Source organism: Rhipicephalus microplus, chromosome 4 (assembly GCF_043290135.1).
Source record: "Rhipicephalus microplus isolate Deutch F79 chromosome 4, USDA_Rmic, whole genome shotgun sequence".
NCBI classification, from domain to species: domain Eukaryota; kingdom Metazoa; phylum Arthropoda; class Arachnida; order Ixodida; family Ixodidae; genus Rhipicephalus; species Rhipicephalus microplus.
Window position 1 is genome coordinate 37,982,639 of NC_134703.1, and position 22,222 is coordinate 38,004,860.

The 22,222-nt window shown below is 43.8% G+C and overlaps 1 protein-coding gene across 4 annotated transcripts in view; it reads left to right on the plus strand.

Annotated features, from left to right (window-relative positions):
* The window catches only part of LOC142814230 (kin of IRRE-like protein 2), a 314,543-nt gene that overhangs the window by 252,504 nt on the left and 39,817 nt on the right, over positions 1-22,222 (plus strand). For all 4 annotated transcript variants that reach the window (XM_075892567.1, XM_075892565.1, XM_075892566.1 and 1 more), the window contains exons 2-4: positions 6,273-6,584; positions 10,414-10,761; positions 20,608-20,865. In XM_075892567.1, coding sequence (XP_075748682.1) covers positions 6,273-6,584; positions 10,414-10,761; positions 20,608-20,865 — 918 coding nt within the window. The remainder of the gene's footprint in view (positions 1-6,272; positions 6,585-10,413; positions 10,762-20,607; positions 20,866-22,222) is intronic.

The following is a 22,222-nucleotide window of genomic DNA, read 5'->3' on the forward strand; positions in this document are numbered from 1 at the left end:
GATTGGCGGCGGCTGCAATCGCTAGTGATGGCAGGTGCTCGTTGCTTCCTTCACCGTTGGCGGCACAATATGTCCCCGAGGCATCCGATTGTATCTTGCCTTGCCGTGTCTTATTTGCTTGGATTGACGTGTTTTTCTATCCGTTTACATTTGTTTCTCGTCCTATTCTCGTTTATTATCCACATTGAACGTTTGACCTGCCATGGTGGTCTAGAAGTTATGGTACTTGACTGCTGACACGAAGATCGCGGGTTGGAATCCCGGCCGTGGCAGCCATTTTCCGACGGTTACAAAATGCTAGGAGCCCACATGCCTACAGTTATGTCCACGTTTAAGAACCTGTATAAAGGAAATTTCCGTAGCCCTCTTCTACAGCGTACCTCGTAGTCATATCATGATTTGGGGATGTACACCCCGACAATAAATATTACATCTAAAAACAGAACACATAGTTTCATTTCTAGAGCCGCCGTAGTGTCACAAATATTTTTAATTACACTTGGGTGCTGACCCGAAAGACCGGTGTTCAACACTGGCCTCGGGGGGTCGCATTTCGATTAAGGAGAAATGCCAGAGAACCGCGTACTTCGTAATTTTAGTTCCTGCAAAAAAAAAAAAACATAAGTTGTTCCTATTTTTCTGACGCCTACACTCCGGCGCCCCTGATTACATGAGTCGCTTAGAACCTTTAAACCCCGCAATTCAACAGGTTTTATCACAACAGTATTTGTCGAAGTGCATAAGAGAATATACTTCTGTGTGTTTAGAAGAAGTGCTTAACGATTTACAGTAGTAGATACTGTACTATGGGAGAGCTGAAAGCTGTCTCATGTCCTAAGCTCAATGTGTTGTACAAAATGAGTGAGTTAATAGTCTACTCATGCTCGAAAACACCTTGCAAGTAATCTGAATTATCTGGGAAAGTGCCACTCTGCTTTAGAACGTTGCTGTTGTTAGATATTGTCAGGCTGGTTATGTTCATTCTAGCAGTTTTACGTGCCTGTTTGTCGTTTCTTCGTAGTTGTATTGTATCCTTACTTTGAAACTACGACCGCAGCCACGACGTTTTAGTCTTCTCTCACTATGCAAACTATGCTTCTGTGAAGTTTTGTTTTGATATATCAGCCTAAAATGTATAGTAAGACTTTTCTTCCACCATACCACACGCTTAGGAGCACGAATAATTTACACTTGAGTAATTTTTTTCGAGACTTTCAAGGCACATTGCGGATTTCAGTCAACTATATGCAATACTGAGTCATCTTAGGAGAAAACACTCGCCGTTAACAAATGGAGTGCTATCAACATGTCAGGGCTTTTACGCAAACTAGAGTCGTTGGTCGGCTTATGACGGTCAGTGAACTGCCGCAATGCCTACACGCACATACATCTGGTCTACGAGGTTTTTTGTTGCACTCGTTCATTGTACGCGTCATCTAAAATGCGTGTACAAGTTAATGAACACACGAGACGAGCCCTTCTGGAAGTTAATGCAATGCACGAGACGGATTGATCCAACTGTCCAGTAACTAGTAATAGGGGTATTTTGCTAAACTTCCCTACTCACGTCGTTGAATACATGATCCTCAAGATGGCCAGTAGTAGCCTATGTATTGGCAGACAAACACCATCGAGGAGGACTTCAGATTAGCGTGTTTCTTTTTGTTATCATAAGATTGAGACTGCCTTCACTTTTGTAAAAGGCAACGTCACAGACAGATAGCAAGAATATTGTTTCTTCATGCGATGAAACGTGTAAAAGAGTAGTGAGAGAACATGCGTGTACCTTATGTAAATATTTATGCTGGCCCTGCTAATCAAAGGGACTGAGGAAACAAAAGTTTGAAAACTTAAGCACGAGGTGTCTTGGAGAAACTCTTATTAGAGGTTGTTTCACGTGATTTCTCATTTTATGTAATATCCTCATGCAACTGCCATTCATGCAACTGCCGTTTAATTGGTAAAAACACGGTTTCATTACCAGAGCTAAGAATTGAATGCCATAAAAAAGAAAAAAAGGAATGCTATACGTAGCAAGGCTAGCACCTCATTCTTTCAGCCTGCGATCTGGCGTAATGAGCCTAACGGAACATAAGGAGTGCTACCGTGGCAGAAAGAGAAACAGTTCTCGAGCTGTTGATGGCTTCAGCGCAAGCTTTGCGATGGGAGCATAGCATGTACACGTGTGTAAGTCGTCAGCTGACTCCTCCAAAAAGCACGGCGCCTGCGACCACAGGTGACCACGCCAGACATGTCCAAGTAAGCATTTTTGCCCAAGCAACGCAAGCCATCTCTCATAGTTGCGTTGCCCCGGCATGTTATAGTTTAAATGTTATACTGAACATGACGACCACGGCAAGAATGCGCCATGAGTATGCTATCGCAACAACAAGCTGTTTTTTATGTAAATTGTGGAGTACCAGTCCTACCATCGGCAGGCAGCAGTGAATGTCACGGATTGAGGGTTCCAGCATTTCTGACACATTACTCGTTGACTTGAGCTTTCTGTCCCAGAAATACGTAAGGTCCAAAAGTTTCCCAAATGAACGCGCTAAAGTATTGTACTTGAACCTCGGAGCTGTTTGAGCTGAATAAAAGACAAGTCTTTCCATCCAGCGTTTACGATACTAGATTAGCTGCTCGCGAAATACGAGCAAGACGACAAGGTACGAACAAAACGACGGTACGCTCTTTTTAATTAGCGGGAGAACGAACGCCCTTTTTTACAGTGACTCCGTTCGCAGTTCCATTTTATGCTCATCCGGGAATTTGCCTTCTGCTTGGAAGTCTCGGATGACCTGAATTCATTTTCTGCCGTAAGCTACGTAATTAGTTAGCCTTTAGCGACGGAGATAAACGTAGAGGCGGGAGAACATCTTGGAATTTCAAATGAAGAAAAGAGGAAGCTATTTTCTCATTGGCAAAGCGGGACCGAGGAAAGGTCTTGCTGGAGTTAATTGGCTGTGTAGCTACAAAAGATATAAAATCGTTCGGTTGTTGATGTATTTTCTTAATGACTGCTGGGCGAAATTTATCTTTTTCGTCCATCTTACTTTGCACGTGAGTCTATTGTATTGGTAACGCCTCCCCCCTTTAAATCTCGCTGCACCTAACGTCGTTTAGTACGGCCTCCGTGATCAGATAAGTGACTAGCTTCCTGCACCTGACATGCTTTTGCAAATCAAAGCCTCTGTGATGGGTTCGCTCTGGACCAAGCGACAATGTCGTGCGATTAAGTTTTCACGGTACATCGTGCGGCTTAACGAATTGTAGTGATATGTGATGCAATGATGACGTTGCACGGTGACGTCACTGACGGCATCAGATACCACCAAAATTTGTAGTGCCACACGACGTCTCATCATGACATCAGGTTACATTGGGGTCATGTGTCTTTGGTACACCGTCAAAACACACATTCACTTCGGTATCACGTGACTTTGGCGCAACTTTTATTTACGAAGCTTTTTTTCATCATTCGTTTTGGCACCAACGCCGAAAGGGTCTCGCCATGTATTGTCAGGTCTCACTAAACCCCTAAAACTTCTTAACTCAAAAGCCATGTAAGTTCATTGCTTCAAAAAAGACGTTGCAGAAGTTTTTGGTGCACTATGATCATAGGATAGCGGGAAAATAAACTGAAAATTGTATGCTCAAACCTTGTGCTGAAACAATGAGTGGACAAAAAAAAAAGTAAGCACGAAGCACCAAATAAAAGAACGATTGAAGCGCAGCGAAACAATTTTTGGTTGCGCACTTACGTTTCAACACGCATGTTTGTACTCGACAGGGCAAAGCAAACAAACTGTACAAAAAAAAAAACAAATAAACATCATGAGTGGTGTTCGCAATTAAGCATGCACGTCTTCTTTCTTTTAAGTGCATTCTCACTTTGACTCAAGGGAAATAAATGCTGCTAACAGTGGTCGTTCTAATTAAAAAGCCATTTGTTAGCGACGTTAAGCTTTTGTGGGTATTTCTTGTATTGTAAGCATGCAAGTTAAAATGAAGCTAGGGAGTTTGTCTGTGCAACAAAAGTAATTATCGGCAAAGGTAAACCTAAAAAAAATGGCAAGTCAAAGGTGGCAGTTATGTTTTGCTTCCTAAACAAGAAAAAAAACCTCAGATAATTAGGGTTAGGACAATGCAAACTGCTAGTACATAATCACGAATTAAACGAACTAAAACCAATAAAAATATAAACCACAAGGAAAAAATAATGGAACCTAAATATCTGTAAAGCAAAAAAAAGTGGCCAGGTCACTGACTTTATATGGTTATATTTTCTTTCAGTCATTGCTTTATATAGAAATTACTTCTTTCATGCTACCATAGAGAACATCGTTGTTCTGATGTCTACGTCTAAGACATGCTGTAATATAAAGGAAATTCTCAAAGCAGCGCTACCATCTTCAATTTGCAGAAATTAAGGATCAACTTATGAAAGTAAGAAAGGCAATCTGTAGACCACGCGGTATATTAACAAGAGGCAAACCGTGCGGCCGGTATTTCACATTGTTTCGTCATCATTCAAGTCTCGCACTGATTTGGTGAGCTTTGACATTAGGCTGATAGTAAGGTATTCATAACTGGACACGAGGAACACTGGCAGTGACGAACAGTGCAGCAGGGCTTACGCCGTGTGTATGTATGTGTGCGTGCGTGCGTGCGTGCGTGTGTGTGTGTGCGTGTGTGTGTGTGCGCGTGTGTGCGTGTGTGTGTGTATGTATGTGTCCGTGCGTGCTTGCGTGCGTGCGCGTGTTTGTGTGCACGCGTGTGTGTGTGCGTGTGTGTGTGTGTGTGTGTGTTTTACGAGAACTAAAATCAAGTTTTCCGTTATCTTGTTGGCTCACAATGCGCGCATTCCAGATTTACTTATAGCGCTTGATTTATAGAGCAGCAAGATTTCTTCAATGATGCTGTTTACTTTCAAAAACCCCTGTTTGGCATCAGAAGATGGCCGTATGCTGGTGATAAATGGGTGGCTATACTGTTTTCAACTGGATTCAGATGCTTGTAATAGTGATGATATCTGGTTATCCCGTTAGCGAATAGCTCGCGTATGGTAGGTGGGGTGAAAATAAACGAATAGATGTAGCAGTTAACAGTAGATGTTTATGTGTAGGATTATTTACAAAAATGATGTACAATGCAAATAATCAGTGAAAACTGGATCACACTTAAAAAAAAAAAAACAGAGCTTTCATGCACAGCGTGCACAGCATCCTACCATTGTAAACCAAAGCTGAAAGCTCTGAAAGCTAGAAACAAGAGAACGACAGCGTGGATTGTTTGATGTTAAGAACTCTCAGTTCAGGTATTTACGCTTCATTTGCTTTGTTGTTCTAGAAGAATTTTCTAATAACTTACGCTCATTGATGGTGACTTTCCAAGATTTGTGGTGAAAAATAAGTGCCATAGGCCACAGGCCAAGGTACAGGTGCAAAGAAAAGACCGAAATAGCACTTTGCGGGTGTTCTGTGAGGCTAAACTTTCGAACGCAATCGTTGTCGCCGTCGTCAACCGAAAACTTCGGGATAGCAACTGTAAAATCTCTTTGCCTCGAACTTAGAGGTATTTACTGATGTTTTGGGGCGCTCGTGCGACTATATCTGTTGTCCGCATTCTTCATCACATCGTGTAGGTGAAGTAGTGCACTTTGACGAAAAGAAAAGACACAAGAAAGGCATGACGCTAGCTACACTTGCAAACAATTTTATTTCAGCAACAATACTTCTTATATATGCGCCCGCGCATCCGTGACTGACACGGGTAAGAACTAACGAGTCAAATGCATTCGGATCAAAGACTATGCGTGGGTGTGCAACGCAACTCGTTGTTATCATTGCGTTGCACGCCTACGTACATACCTCACAGAGTAGTTCAAGCGTCTACATTGATCAGTGTGAAGCTTTGAGTTTCATGCTCGGTCATTCACATAGAGCCTACTTTACAAGCCCTCTCTTTAAAGTAGCTGTGCTACGTCTAGAACATCTACCTTTTCATCCAATTTTTTCTCGGATAAAACAGTCGGCTCGTTTGAGAGAGAGAGAGAGAAGTGAACGTTTATTTTGAAACAGTGCCCCGAGCAATGCCTGGTGTCACCCTGAGGTGGGAGGCCTCCTTAGTCCAAGAACCCTCTGGCTTCTACTGCCCTCTTGGCCCTGGCGATGAGTTGTTGTTGATCTTCCAGGTCCTCGAGGGCGAGCTTCGCCTCCCACGTTTCGGTTTGGTCTTCAGTCGGCTCGTTTTTTTTTCTCATTTCTCTACAGGTATCGTATCGGGCGTGCAAGAGTTCGAGAAGACGCCTTCTGACGCCGAGGTCAACCCAGGAACCGAAGTGCGGTTGCAGTGTCAGGTGCGAAACCGACGAGGCGAGTGCGTGTGGCTAAAGAATGGCCACGCCGTAGGCAAGATCCCGGACAAGTACGACTTCGAGCGGGAGCCGCAGGACGGCGACTGTTCGGTGCTCATTCGCAAGGTCAACTTGGACGAGGACGACGGCTCCTGGCAGTGCCAGGTTACCAGGGCATCTCTGGAGGATGCGGCGCTCAACTCTAACGCCGCCAACCTTGTTGTGAGAGGTAAGGCTTTGGGTTTTTAAGTGCCGAGCACTTTCTGTGACCAGGCTGTTGTATGCTGTCGTATCCGGTCGTATTCGCTCGGCGTAACGCAGGCAAACCCACTTGTGGCATAGGCAGCAGTTGCATATTGAGTACAAGCTCGCGTCAAACGGAAGTCTTCTTCCTGTTGTTCTTCTAGCATCTTGATCATAATAATAGCGTAAGTCGTCTTCGTCGTTCTTTGAGCTCATTGATGATGATGTTAACGCGGGCAAAACCGCATGTGGCACAGCCAACTATAGCATACTGAGCAGGCTCGTGCCAGATAGCAGTCTTCTTGTTCTTCGAGCGTCTTGATGACGATATTAAGCGTGGACATTACTACTTTGCCCTAGGAAACACGACAACACAAACCACGTATCAAAATCGAAAGATGGACCAAACGTGAAATACAAAGTAAGGAAAAAAAGAAAAAGTAAATAAGTGCAACTAAAGAAAAAAAGCGCAGGAAATTCTGAAATTAAAAGAACAAAAGGAAAGAGAGGAATAAATGTATAGAAAACAGAAAAGAAACAAAGCCAGCTGCCCTGCTTCACTCTGACTTTAGGCTTGGAACCACGATTACAAAGCTGGCATGATTTCCTTTGCGGTTTTACTACTGCTTCATTTTTAAAATATTTTTTTATAATTAATCAAGGTACGTATCTGTTTTTTAAATAATACTTACTAACGAGCTCGGTTGTCTGCTATTTCAAATCCTCAGGCGCTTGGTTCGTTATATCGTGCGCTGTTCTTCTACCAGATGTTCAGGAGTAGTGAAAGACAAAAGACGGGAAAGCCGAAAAAGCTCAGGGGGACGCGTTGTCGTTTCAGCTGTCAATTTGTAATTATAATTAAAATGTAAATAGGTTAGCGTGCGTGAACAGACAACACGTCGTAGATAGGCACCGAGCCTGCAACTTTCGGAGAGCGCGTCTGTTCTCTACCAATTGAGCTGCAGTGATTGAGTATCAAACGCGTATGCATAACTTGGAGGTTGGTTCGGTCTTCGCCGGTGGTAAAGTTATTATTTTTTATCACGTTAATTTCTACCTTTTCATATCATAACTATTAAAATACATTTATTATGCTACGAATAACTTGCCCTTTACCTCTTTTGTCTTCTTTACCTGTTGGTTGTCATTGAGCTTTTGTCGAAAAGAAAACAGACCTTTGATAAATCTTTCGTTAATTTCTTCAGCCGGTGGCTCTCACAGAAAAGAGGCAACAGCGTCGCCGTAAATATCACAAAAGAAAATAATGAAATAACACACACTTCCTCGAAGGGATTAGCCATGCGCTGGGTAAGCATTATTTTTTTTTTTTTGAGATGCTTCAGCTATGATTGGGAACAGTTGCTGATGCTAGTCATTGTTTATTCAATAGTATCTGACAAAACATACGCACTATCCAATACCTATATTAGTCATTTTCAAGGCAACATTAGCCGGCCCTTAATCTAATATGTCAGCGCTAGCTGACTGTTGCTACGCTTGCCAAAATTAACCAGTAATGTCCACTTCTGTTTGTGTGCAAATAAATGTGGTAGGCAAACTGCTGGAAGTATACGTGTAGGTGTGGTACACAAGGACAGCCGTCACCATTCAGCCTTCTGCACTTTCTCGAGAACTGGCTTGTCCATTTTTACACGGAACGCGGTACGCTACAGCCTGCCAACAAAATGACGGAAGATACGCATATCTGTTAAATAATTATAGCTCGGCGTGGCGCAATGTAGTTATATATACGGCTTACCACTTTTATCTTTTCAATGCTGAAAGACTTAGGCTACATCACTGCATAGAAGAAAGTAATAGTACGTAATAAGGAATTCATTCGAAAATATAAATGCATCAAATTGTCATATACTCTATCGCGTATTCTATAATGAGTGGGTCATATTTTGCAGCTGTACTGAAACAAAGCCAGTTGAAATCCTCCCCCTCTACCTGAATTTAACATTTACATTTTTATGACCATAGCGGAAGAAGAGCTTCTACTTTTCGACTATCGTAATGCGTTCTTCACTGAATGTCGTTTTCCAGGCAACCGACACAAAACAAAAATATTAGCCGAACAAAGTCATCCGCGATCATTAAAGCACTCTAATGAAACCTCAGGGATGCGGCGTACTAATCTCCGAGCGATCAACATGAAAGGAGGGCGCTGTTCTCTTCGAACGGTCATGTTCCCTTTTCCAGTTGCGTGAAAACTGCTACCACGTGTCAAAGGGTGCAAAAAAAAAGGCACTCACTATGATCAGTAGTACATGGATTCTGCATTAGGAAACACTGAAAGCGCATCTGCTGAAGCATTATATATCTTCCATGGAAAGCAAGCTGTTAATATTTGTACCACGGAGGCAGTAGGTATGTACATGGTATGCTTGGTTCACATCACAAACTTTCTTGTACGAGATCTCATATTCACAGAAATACTGTTCTGTGACGATTCCGCCGGGCTCTTTCCTTCATGGCAGGTGAGATTACAGTTATTACAAGCGAGCTTTATTGAAACGTGATGTTTCAGGAGCTGTACACAAATACACGTTTGCATAGTGTAGCGATGCACTTCTGTAAATGGCTTAGAGGGGCCCTGTAACACTTTTTCAAGTAACCATGGAATCAATTCACTGGAAGTGCTTACTTCTTCACGGATTCAACGCCGCAAAAATTTTAAGAATCCGTCCAGTGCGAGTGGAGTTACAAAGATTTGTCGCATGCTGCAATTGCATCCTCTCTTCTCTCGTCTCGATAAAAGTACTGGAAACTAATCAGGGAGGGATGGCAAGGCCACAGAAAAACATCACGTGCGCTTCGCGACATTGAGAACTTTTTTTTTTTCGAATGCGCGGCTTTCTCAGTGTGATCGCGCGTGCACGCGTGGACAAGTAGTGGCCTCTCGTGGCGAACTTTGTATCGAGCGAGCGCGCCATGTTCAAATCAGCCAATGGCTGATAGATGGGTCGCTTACGTGTGATTATTGGGCATATAACGTGATTTGTCGAGAGAAGAGAAAGCAAATTTAGTTGAATTTGATAATTCATTGTGAATTTAAAGCCACATGCTGTACTATATTAATTAGCTAGCATGTTGTCGGGAGCCTCTACTGCTGATCAGCAGTGTTTTCTGACCATGCTCAAAAAGTGTTGCAGGACCCCTTTAAGGAGATATAATCAACCAAAGCATAGGCGTGCGCACGGAAGAGGAGTGGGATCAATGGTGGGGTCGACTCAGTCTGCTGGTTCACGTAATGTTTTAATAATCAGGGTTATGCTTACGGGTGTTTGAAAAAATGGTGACCAAGAACTACTGATGCTGCATTGAAAGATTTGTTTACTTGCGACCTGTACCGCCGAGAAGAGGCCTTCATGAGAAGCACGCCATCGCTTAATTTTTATCAGATCAGCCAGGAGGGGGGGGGGGGAGACAGTGGTGTCATGCGCTGGCTTGGGTTCAAACTAACTTCTAAACATACCCAGAAGCTTTGTTTGTATGTTTAGTCAGCTGGAGGAATAAACCTGTCAAGTACGACCGAAAACACAGTAATGATAAAATGTGCCGTGATTTGTAATAGGCAAGTGCCCTTGGGATTCAGGCTCAAGATGGTGCGACTGCAGGGCTACGGGGCGGCTGAAAATATCAAAGACGAAAAAAAAGTAATCATCCTTCCACCTAGGATAGAAGCGGAACGTGCGCCGCTATACCATTTTGAACAATGAAGTTTATTCCTTCCTTCCTTCTGACAGGAGCGGTCATAATATGAAGGCCATATTTTCGCAGTACTCAGATGCTTACTTTTTTCATTGCAGAGAAGCCGCACCCTCCGCGGCTAGAGGAAGGCACCCAGCCACTGAGCGGTCAGTTCAAGACCAAGGCAGGCGACCTGCGGAGGTTCCAGTGCGTGTCGCGCAAGGGGAACCCGCCAGCGTCGCTTCGCTGGCAGCTGGACGGCCAGGACATCACCGCCCTGGCCAACCAGACTAACCAGACCGACGTCGAGAAGCGCGGTACATGGCAGGCCCTGTCCGTGCTTGACTACACATTCATCAAGGAGCACAACGGCCGGGAGTTGCGATGCGTCGCCTACCACGGAGCCTACGAGGACCCGTCTGGCGGGCCAGGACACAGGGACGTCAGCGTCATCCTGGACGTCATGTGTGAGTGTCTCGACCTCATTTGTGAATGTCGTGCTTGTCGCCGAGGTGTACCTTCTTGAATGGGGCGAAAAAAAAGAGAACAGCTTTCTAACAATTACGGCGCTTTAATTTCTTCGAGCATTCCTTAATTCATTACGTAAAAAAAAGAATTACCTTAACTGTAGCTCTAGCGATCCTATAGCGCCAATTTCCTACTGGGTGGGTGCCCTCCCAAGCGACTGTAACATCGTTCGGCCGAGCACCAGGCCCGAAGTGCGCTTGTACCTATTTAACCAGTATAGGCACCTGGTGACAGCAATTCTCTGCCTCCCACAGCAGCGGCGGATGTTCAACTATTTCACCAACGCTGAGATGGGTTAACGTACGCCTAGAGGCTTTCGTTAAACCTTATGGGGCTAGATTTGGAGATGAGCACCCAGAAACAACCAAGCGCCTAGTTAGTGTACTCCTCTAGCCATTGGGTAAAACCGGTGGTGTTGCGGTCGGCACTGCGAATAGAACCCGGCACCTCCCGCATCGGAAGCAGACGCTCTATAACCATGTAGCCACCGCCTCGGTGGCTCCCTTTTGTCTTCGTTCGGTTACTTTCTTTTTAGTTGCTATATCTGTTACGCAGACGCTGCCAATGCCATTGGCAAAGCCACTCAATGATGTAACGGGTGCCTGAGAGCTGCGCTTTGAAACGCTTCTTGGCAAATTTACAGTAAAATGCAATGTAGTTTTCATATCGTTGCGTGGTCTAATGCCTTTTAGTATTGTGCTGAGGCAAATTCGACATTCACACTTTTACATACCTGCTTGGTTATGATTTGCGCAGCATTTAGCTAGTACATATTTATTCAATTTATATTTTACTATCGTTTCACTTTATCTGAAGAAGCAATCATGGATGAAAAAGGCGTATTGATGGCAGTTCCTTTGAAAGTCATTTCTGCACGCCGGGTCAATATTTCTGCTGGTTTAGTTAGTCCACTGTATGTCGCCTAATGACTTATTTACATGCTCTCGGTTGCCTAGGAGCGCATTTGTATGGCAGTTTTGGTTGTGTTTGTACCTATTTCATTTACGTAACCGCTGCTATAGTTCTTTATTACGTTGAGCGACTCCGCGCCGATGGCGCGGCAGTAAATCGGTATTGTAGGTGTGGCTTAAGTTGTCAGTACTTGCCGAAAGCATTGTTCACACCAATCTTTGACGTTAGAAGCTAGGTTTCTCTGCCGTGATATGGTATTACACCTTTGTAACCAAATTTCGACGAAAAACACTGACTGAATATATATATATATATATATATATATATATATATATATATATATATATATATATATATATATATATATATATATATATATATATATATATATATATATATATATGCTCATTTAAGATAATAAACAACAGGCGATCCTACATGAAATTTATTACCAGCGCCGACGCTCAATTCATCGACCTATGAGGAATTTCCTGGGCTTAAAATCCTCCTTCAGTCACCTTTACAAAGAGTCGCAATGAGCGCTAAAGAACAGATGATGGTGGTGAACTTTCGAATGGTGGCTGTCTACACAAGCACCATGGTGGCTCGTTAGCAAGAGCATTCTCATGCTGAATGCGATATGATACGTTCACTTCCTTGTCTTGGAGGCCATTTTGTTAGCAGTCGAATAAATTCACACTCGTGTTGGCGAATTTTGATTGTGCAAAAGTAATGGTCGTTAAGTTTGTTAAGAACTTTTACCTACTGCGCATATCGGGAGGCAAATCCGCAGCTTCGGCATGTTGAATACCTGTTGGTTTCAAATGTCTGGAATGTCAGTTTTTGCTGAAACACCATACTGAACCCTACCGGCTTCAATGCAGAAACCTTGACGTCATTTTGCGATATGAAGAAAAAATTTCGTACGAGAAGAAACTCAACAGACATATCGAAGGGGCGAGAAACCTCAGAGCGAACTATTCGTATAATAGCTGATGAGGTTCGAAAATAAACAGGATGAAGGGAACGTAAAGCATTATATCGACAGCGGATTCAATTTCCTCTTACCGTCACGAAAAAACTAAATAAACATGGTTGTATTGATTACACGTGTCAGCGAATCTTTGTCATTTTCTTCCATGATTCTGCTTTGTTTTTTTCTTTTGCTCCACGTTCTTCTCTTCTCCTGCTTATACTACGTGCTGTGGGCGCACGGTTTAGTGATGCGCCACATTTCCTTCGTTTTACCGCAAAGCACATTCGTTTATGCTTTTGTTACCAAGTCCGCGCTTTTATCGACAGCTTCGCTTTACGTTGTGTCTTCGTTTTTGATGTCTGTAGGCCGTCGCTTGTTCTCCTGATCGTGATGTCGGCTTTGTTGCTTCTGCTGCCTTTTCTCAGATTTCTGGTGATTTCTGTCTCGCGTATCATCCCTGACATTGATCGCTGCACAGTCCTAGAACTACACGGAAAATGTTTTGGCAGTATAATTTAGGTAGAGGCGCCACCGGAAACCTTACATAGACGTTATAGCTACGTTTATAGTGTGTGTGTGTGTGTGTGTGTGTGTGTGTGTGTGTGTGTGTGTGTGTGTGTGTGTGTGTGTGTGTGTGTGTGTGTGTGTGTTGCGCGTGTGTGTGCGCGTGCGTGCCTGCGTGTGTGTGCGTGTGTGTGCGTGTGTGTGTGTGTGTGTGTGTGTGTGTGAGAGAGAGAGAGAGAGAGATGAGCGCTACATTTTCAACACGATACAGCCCGGGCAAAACGCTTTCTGTGAACAATAGAGGGGCAGAAAATAAGTGGAAAAAAACAATGAGTGTGCACCCCAGAAACTATTTTCCTTTGCTTGCTCTGTTTACCGACATATCAAAACGAACAGAAGCTTTAGAGTATTACCTCAGGGCTCTTTCGCACTAGTTTCTACGGGACCATTAAGGACAGCAGTGCAGCCAGTACTGGAATGATGTATTCGTCCAAACTCTATCGTTATGGCTTCAGCCAGGTGTCGGACTTTGCAAGTTTACCGTTCTCAGCAAAATGTGGCATTGTAAGTGTGGCGTTTCGCAACGTCTCTAGAATCAATCACAAACGTTTGCACACCACGTGAGCGCACGTCAAATTAGGGTAACTGTGTAGGCTACCTTTAAGTAGGTGGCCATAACATGCAGGGAAGCCACCCTTTCCGAATGAATAAGCCGACCCGGCCCATCGGCTTTGCGCCCCGCCACGGTGGTCGAGTGGCCAAGGCACTCGGCTGCTGACCCGCAGGTCGCGGGATCGAATCCCGGCGGCGGCTGCTGAATTTCCGATAGGTGCGGAAATGTTGTAGGCCTGTGTGCTCAGATTCGGGTGCACTTTAAAGAACACCAGATGGTTGTAATTTCCGGAGCCCTACACTACGACGTCTCTCATAATCATTTGGTGGTTTTGGGACGTTAAACCCCACATATCAATCAATCAATCCATTGGCTTTATGTGCTTTCTTGATCGTTCGTAACCCGTCGTTAAAGAAATGACTTCCGCTCCAAAGAAAAGAAAAGTAAACTCGAACAAATCATTGCTTTAGAGAGTACAGATGCAATAGCTTGTACGATGGCAGTCACCATAGGAAGTATTACTTCTGTTTTAAAAGATCAAACAGGAAAACTTGACTCAATTTGCTGATAATCAGGTATAAGACTCTCGATAAATTAAGCTCCGCAAATCGCTCGTTACACGTAGCCTTTAACGCAGCGCTTGAAGTTATTAGGTAGGTGCATCGATAAAATAATTGCTAAAGCCGTGTTTTACAAATAATTCGAGCAAACTATAATTTTCAACATATATACGCAGCTGTGGCATAAAGTAAACACCCGGTGAGGCCTCGAATTCAATGCCGCACAGTGCCCGGACTGAATTATACTGACTTTAAATACCTATAAGGTGCGTATTTAGACATTCACTCGCTCACAAATTTGCCGTTCTGCCTTGTTCTGCATACGTCAACGCGCGCACGCAAAATAATACATACCGTGTTTATTATCGCCTACATAGTCGCCGGAATACTTCCTTGAGATTTGTAACTCCAATTCATAATCATATGTGAGTCAGGCGTGACACCTACGGCGATTTTCATTCTGAAATGTACTGCAACGCTAGAATATGTGGTGAGTCATATGGAACTGCCGACATGTTCGACGTGCAGTTATGATTTTACCGACTGACGGATGAACTTTCCTGAGCAATATACAAGCTGTGACACCGGTTTTGGGCTTATTCGACTACTTGCAATGTACCGAATTGAAATTGGTGTACGTAATTGCCAGTGCTACCTTTCGCCTGAACATTTAGTGTGATGTCGATTTTTGTTCCTGCCAACTACGTTACTTGAAGTGTAGCGATTTTCTGGCACGTGTTTGAAAGGACAGAGTTTATTTTGTACTTCGAAAATTCAAGCTGGTAAGGGAAGAACATGGTCGTTGACAATTCCGCCCAATATACCTATAGCTTAGCGAGTTGCAGATTTGGCACTTCCTTTTTTGTTACTCATGTCATAAACTTGCCACATAGAATGGAGCAGAAAGGCTTTCCGTTTTCCTTGTCGATTCGTGTAGTGGGGAACGCAGCATCATGTCATCATCGCAACTTCGCAGCATTTACCGCCGTATTCTAGAACGTCCCTTCACTCAACGCTTCACCTTGGCTTGAAAAAGTCGTTGGAAGCGCCGTCTTTTGGCAAACGAAGTCACTGCATATCGGCTGTAATCTGCAGCGATTCTTGAGAAGCGCAGCGTGAAATTCAGGCGAGCAGCAGCTCTGTGCTCAACTCAGTCAAGTGAAGGACGAAATTCGAGTCAAGAAGCATTTTTGAATACGGCGGTTAGTCACTGCGCTGCGCCACACAGGCACCACTAACACTGATGTTCACTAGAAACGAACAACACAAGACACCACCACAACACCAACAAAGTACATTTCGCACTCAGCGGGATCGCTTCACCGGACTACTTGGGCAGCGGTGGTGGTGGTGGCGCCAGTGGTCGCCAGCAGCCGCCCGCCCGTGAAGTTGGCTTTCCCTCAAAAAGAGGACATGCGCACGTGAGCGCGCTTGGCAAATGGGTGCGCGAGTGGCAAGTTCTATCAGAGGAGCAACTCTGCTTCCTAAAAGTAGCATATACAGTAAGTGTATGCCAAATGGCCTGTCCGCGCCACTTAGCGATGCGATATCTACCGTTGACTGTAGTACTTGGCTGGCAACAGTTATTTTTGTTATAGAAGGGCCTTTAAATTTTATACTGCATTGTAGCGCTATGTTAGTTCACAGTTTTCACGCGTAGCGCTTATCTGTAGTATGGCAAGTATGACCGTCACATTGCTGTTTTCGTAGCAAGACAAAAGCTATCATGGCGTGCCTTAAACGGCGTTTCGTTGGCTAGGTGTCACTTTGTGATAAAGATTGTGACTGATAACAGTTATGCTCATGCACTGCTATCGAGGCAATCGCACGTCGACGCAGGTGCCAAAAATTGTGTCGCCTTAAAAAGTGAAAACTGAAAAATTATTTGTGCCCAGTCAGAAAAGATACGGGCTATAGAGTGAGGGATGGATGCTTTTCGGGTGCTGTGGTGCGGTCTACTGCCGCTGACGTAGCGGAAATGTCGCGAAGACGCTTTCGGCCACGCGCTCGAAGGGTCTGTAAATGTTTGCAGTGGCTGTACTTATTCAACGAGTGTTTTTTGTCTTCAGCGTTTCTAAAAGTAGAACTGGTTCAAAATTTGTGGTGCATGTGTACAGAGAAGTGAATGCGCTGTACCCCTCGTGACCTACTTCATACAAAGAATTGCTGTGCCAGACTGTCTCCGTTTTCGTTATCTCGAGAATCTATGATGAATTCGGCATGGTAAAAATAACACCGTTCGTGGAGACCACGCAAGCATAACGCCCTTCGCGGATCAGTGTTACGACATATGTCTTACTATCAATTATAGCTTGCTGTTGCTAGTGTGACGGAAAGCAAAAGTTTGGTGCCACGACTCGCCGCACGCTTCATCTGAAGAAGGCCATGCACGAGGCGAGAACCAGCAACCATTCTTCCCGGGAATGAGGCAAAGAATACTTCGTATCAAAAGCAACGCCACGTCTGCATCTCGAACCAGGGCTTGTTTTCGCAGCCACGACATTCTATATCAGCATCGTCCGGCGGCTATACAAGTGAACCCACGTGTGCTAGCTTTCGAAATACTCCAGAGTTTGCCCTTTCCCGCGCAAGGACGACGCTATACCGCTTTCTCTTCGCACTCGTTCGAGCCGTCCCGCTCGCTCTTTGCACTAGAGGCGCGTGTTCGCGTGAAAGAAGTGGGTGCCGCTTGTTGACAGCGCATCGTTGCTTTTCGCTGTCTTCCCGAGTACTCGGCTTTGCGCCGCCTAATTAATGATGCTGGCCCGGTATGAAGAAGAAGCTCCCAGGAGAAACTTCACGGTGAACTGCAGCAGATGCGGGAGCTTCTCGTTCTGCGCACTGCCTGTAGCACGTCGCGTGCTTCTTTGCATATATTTTTACTTCTGCTTCAACGCCTTTGTTTTTCCCTCGCTCCCATGCGCTCGTCGCTTTGAGGGCCTGCGATGCCAACAGGCTTTTTTTTTTGTTACCATGGTAATTCTTCCTTGTTTGCTTCAAATTTATTTATCCGGTCATTTGCTACGAAGGTGGCTGTGCTGTTATGGCAGAAATATTGCATCGCATAAGTATTGCTATACGCTACCGTAATTAATTAGTACATGCAAATGGCACACAATTCCCACTGAGATTGTTGTTTATTCGTAGAAATGTTTTACAGACAGGCTTCGTTAAAAGTACCAGGTGTTTGTAATGATGTCTCACACTAGCGAAACATGTCTCGGAAGAGGCGGAATGTTTGCTGTGCGAGTAGTTCAAGCGAATACCGGATACTAGCATCTGGTTAACCTCCCTGCCTTCCTTTTTTCTCGTTTCTCTCGCTCAAGCGAACGGCTCTCGCCTCTACAGATGTTCATTTCCTTTGAAGCACTCAAATAGTTTTTTTCATTTTTGACTGAGAAGTCAAATGGTTCCTTTTCTCTTGATAGCTTTCCATAAGTTTGCATTATGAAAGAACAGATCCACCATGGTGCGGTATAGGAGTACAATGGTATTCTATTCTTTAACCGTTTTCTTCCGAAATATATCACTTCGTTATTTTTATAGACTTGAAATGGAAAAAAAAGTGTGATCTATATTGATTACGTAGTGCCTTTGTAATGTGTCAAGTAATAACTACCAACGAGCATTTTCCGCTCATTGATAATTACAAAACTGATTCGCGATGACTTCAGGGGTAATTATCTTTCTTTCCATCAACAGACAACTTGGAAAAGTAAACGTTATTCTAAAAAAAAAAGAACTGCGATTCTTTAATGTCGAGTACTCTCGGAATTTCATGAACACAAGGTCACTTAGCGACTTGAGCTCAACTTGAACAAGGTTAGGGCGTCACGTAATCTTCAAATTTGAGCTCGATGTGCTTGTGTACTAATTAAAAAAATACGAGTACGCTATCAACAATGACTCATAAAGAGATATACCATGCAAATGAATTCAGGTTCTAGTTTTCTTAGTTATTAAAAGCAGGGAACTGATGCTCCACAGGCATAGTATTATTGAACTTATCAGCAGCAGTGTAAGCCGTTGAAATGGTACATCAAAATTAGCAGCAAAAGTTATTCTAAAAACATAAGAGCCCTTAAAGCTACTTATACTCGGTATGCGACGCACAACCTGTCCCTCTCTTATTCCTAGCGTATCTCCTATCGATAACAACCTGGTATTCTTTTCCGGAAGTTCAGCTTTACCTACCAAGATTTTAGACCTCCGTATAGTTGCGCTAATGGCTAAAATTGCGGATGAGGAGTTGAGCTTTCATATTAATGTTTGTCTAGAAATACCGATTCGCTAGCTCCAATATGAGCTACGGCGTTGGCACAAATTGACACGTTATTTTCTCACCCACTGCGGCGGCATTTATACGAAAAAAAATTACACGTGAATTGGGGCTGATGGGTGCATCTCTAGCAAATAAAAAAAAACATGCACGCAACTTTGACAGGACGCATTTTAGTGCTTACCGTATGACGATAAGATTCAAGAGGTTGTCCAGTGGCATTGCTGATTACTAAACTTCATTACGTAGTCCAGTGGAGTCACTGTTTTCGCTAAAAGATTAAAGCTAAAGAAAAGAAGCTCATGTTAATGAACGAATGACGATAGCAGCATCAATAGAAGTTCGACATCCTTATCTCTGACTGAATTTAGGAGCGGTGCTTTTGCGAACTGTCTTTCCTGAGAGCTGTATTTATTGTCCGTATCGTGTCACAAGCTGCACAAAACACCGAATACAACCAAAGCTTTCTTATCGTTTCCTCGTATGCGTAAGCGAATCTGCTTGTGTAGAAATACTTCCCTTTGTGTACGATACTTCATGTCCCACCTTCCTTAACACACTCCTGTGTGGCTGGGCGGTTACATGCTCGAACTGTTCCACCTTATCTGGACTTCTTAGTCAGACTCCTAGCTCTTCCTCGGTTGCGACAGATAAGGGACATACAACTTACTCCGAAGAAAGCGCGCGAAACTAGTACGGGCGTATGTTAAAGAGCGAAGCGGAAAAGCATCCCGGTCGCTCTTGTACGCGTCTCTTCGTGCCGCCGTATTGCAAGAAAACTACAGGCCCATATCGCGAACGCCTCAGGGTTTCTATGCGGTAGCACAGCGGAAAAGAAAGACCTCTTTCTTCGTTTTCCCCGTTGTCACGCGCCCATAAACAACGCGCTGCGGGCATTTTTCGTATACAATGGATGCGCGCTCTTTGTTGCCCGCAGCTCTCTTTCTCGTTTTTACAGAAGCGCATGCCGAAAACGATCATCTGAATGAGAATAATGCCGGCGAGCGAATCTGGTTTTGCGGAAAATGGAACACCGAAATATTTAAAAATCTGAAGTTCGCGAGAGTTAAATTAATTTTGATATGCAAATGTAAGAGCGCCACGCGCAGACAAGTCCAGGTTGCGTACAGTATTACAAAAAAATGTTTGTATGCGATACGAATACATTCTCTGTTCGCGGGGTGTTCTTTCTGTATGTACCGAAACGTTAACGTCAAATCTATGCTGGTCATACCGACGTTATTATTGCCATTTGGGTGTCTGCATTGTCTGCTTTAAAAACACGGGTGAGATGTTTGCCTCGAAGATGAGCCCACTTGCATAAAAAAACAAACGGCATGCCATCTTTGTAATTTCGAAACATGGTGTTGTTGTATACTATATGGAATTTCAGTGTTAGGCCACTTTCGTTCGCATGGATCAGACAGTATGCGCCATGCACAAGAGAATAACTGGGATTTTTGTGTGCATATGCTTGTTTATTCTCTCATTGTAGTCGGCAGTGATAGTAAATAAATTCAGTACAGCAATATTGACTACGGAAGACCAATCATATGTCACAACTCCGCCAGCACGCATCCTCACACTGATGGAAGGACTGAGTTTTTGATGATCTCAAACATGCCGAAAACAAATACAGTGACAAATCTTTATGATGAATAAAAGTTAAGGACGTAACTCACGTAGACAAAAAAGAGTGTCAAGTAGGCTTTGTAGAAAAAGGAGGGAAAGATGGTAAGGGCCCACTATGGAGAAATGTAGCTCACTAGAAGCTTGCTATCTTGTTTTACGTTTACATAGATTGCGCCCTTAACCTTCTTCATGAACGAATCAGCAAAGAACACGTTCTAAAAGTCTCTATAATTGCGGATTTAACTTTCACGAAACTTTAGAACGCGAAGAGGTGTACGTGTAGTGAGGGCTTTTCCCGTGTGTGCGCAGACCCTCCGGAGATCAAGTACGAGGGTCATCCTCGCGAGGAGGTCGAAGAGGGCGGCTCGCTGACGCTGAACTGCGTGGCAGACGCCAATCCTCCGGCGAACATCCTGTGGCGCAAGTCGGGACAGTCGAGCATCTACGACATCAACAACAGCATCCACTTCCCTTCCATCCAACGCACAGACTCGGGCGTCTACAGCTGCTCGGCCAAGAACGACTTCGGAGAGAGCGCCGAGATACAGGTCACCGTCAACGTCAAGTGTAAGTCCTTGGTTTTCCTCCAACTTTCCTCCTCTCTATCTTTATCACAAGCGTGGAGTACCTTAGTATACTGTAGATATTAAAGTGTCACGCATAGCCACCGTGGCTTATTGGCGAAGAACAGGGTAAGTTTGGTGAAGTATCTTGAAATACAGGAAAGAAGATTTTTTTTCTGTTCTTTAATAAGAATTCTTTTTATCAGGTTGAATTCTTCTAATAAAAAAAGCAGGGGACTTGGCGAAAAAGATTTTATATAAGAATACAAAAGAATATACAATGAAGCCAATATTGGTTGAATAGGGAGCCTAATGAACTGTGCTGCAAAATCTTGAACAGCCTCGCATAGATTGTACTCGTTATTTGTGTAATATGGGTGACACCTCACCATCTTATCTCTGACCTATACTCTCAATATTATATCCTTGCCACGTCTTGAAATTTGGAAGCACGGTAAGTTAACAATACTGGTTTACTCGCAGCGCATTCAAAGAATGAAACGATTTGCGGGACTATAGAGGCAAAAAAAAACTGATTGGAAGAACGAACAGCATTTTGTAAGATTGTGTTATTTCAGTATCAAAGTTTATCATAAAGACGAACATTGTTCATGTGTTTGTTTGTGTAATTAATTATGCTATAAAGAATGACTCTAAAGTGAGAGAAGCTCAATCAAGTTTCAGTGCTGATGATATAAAAAAAATATGATATAAAGTGTTTGAAGAAATTTTGTGCACGGCTACTTTGTCGTTGTGTAATATCCCGTCATATATAAAATATAAAATAAAACAAAAGGTTTACCACACATAAACGTTCAAGATGTTACTACTCTTTTTTTTCTCCCGCGTGGCTGGGCGCCTTTATTTGTAGCACAATGTACACCACTGAGATCCTGCCATCCTGTATCCGTGTATTCTATTCTGAGGCATCTGCGCCGAAAACACGCCAAATAAACGCGTTACCCTGTTCGCAACCAAGCTAATATGAAACGAATATATCATGATTCCTGCGTGCAAGGTCTGGTGCACGGATTCGCTTTATCGGAAACATGCATGCCACGGCAAAGTAGATGCACCTACACGTGAGTGATGTACCTAATGCGGTTTCGGCAGGCTCTCGGATCTCACACTGGTGATGCTGGCACTCGTTCTCACTTTTTTTCGTATCCACAATTTTTTCTCCAGCATATCTCATTAGGCTTGGTGTACGCAGGAGCTTCTCGTGGGGTTGCGCCATCTGGCGTTCGTTCTTCCGCGTTAGGGAAGGCTGCCAAAACAATAGCGAAATGCGCGGCTACTTCGTTTTAGCAGCGTATTGTTTTTATGAAAGATCGATAACGGCACGTATTGTTATGTTTGCT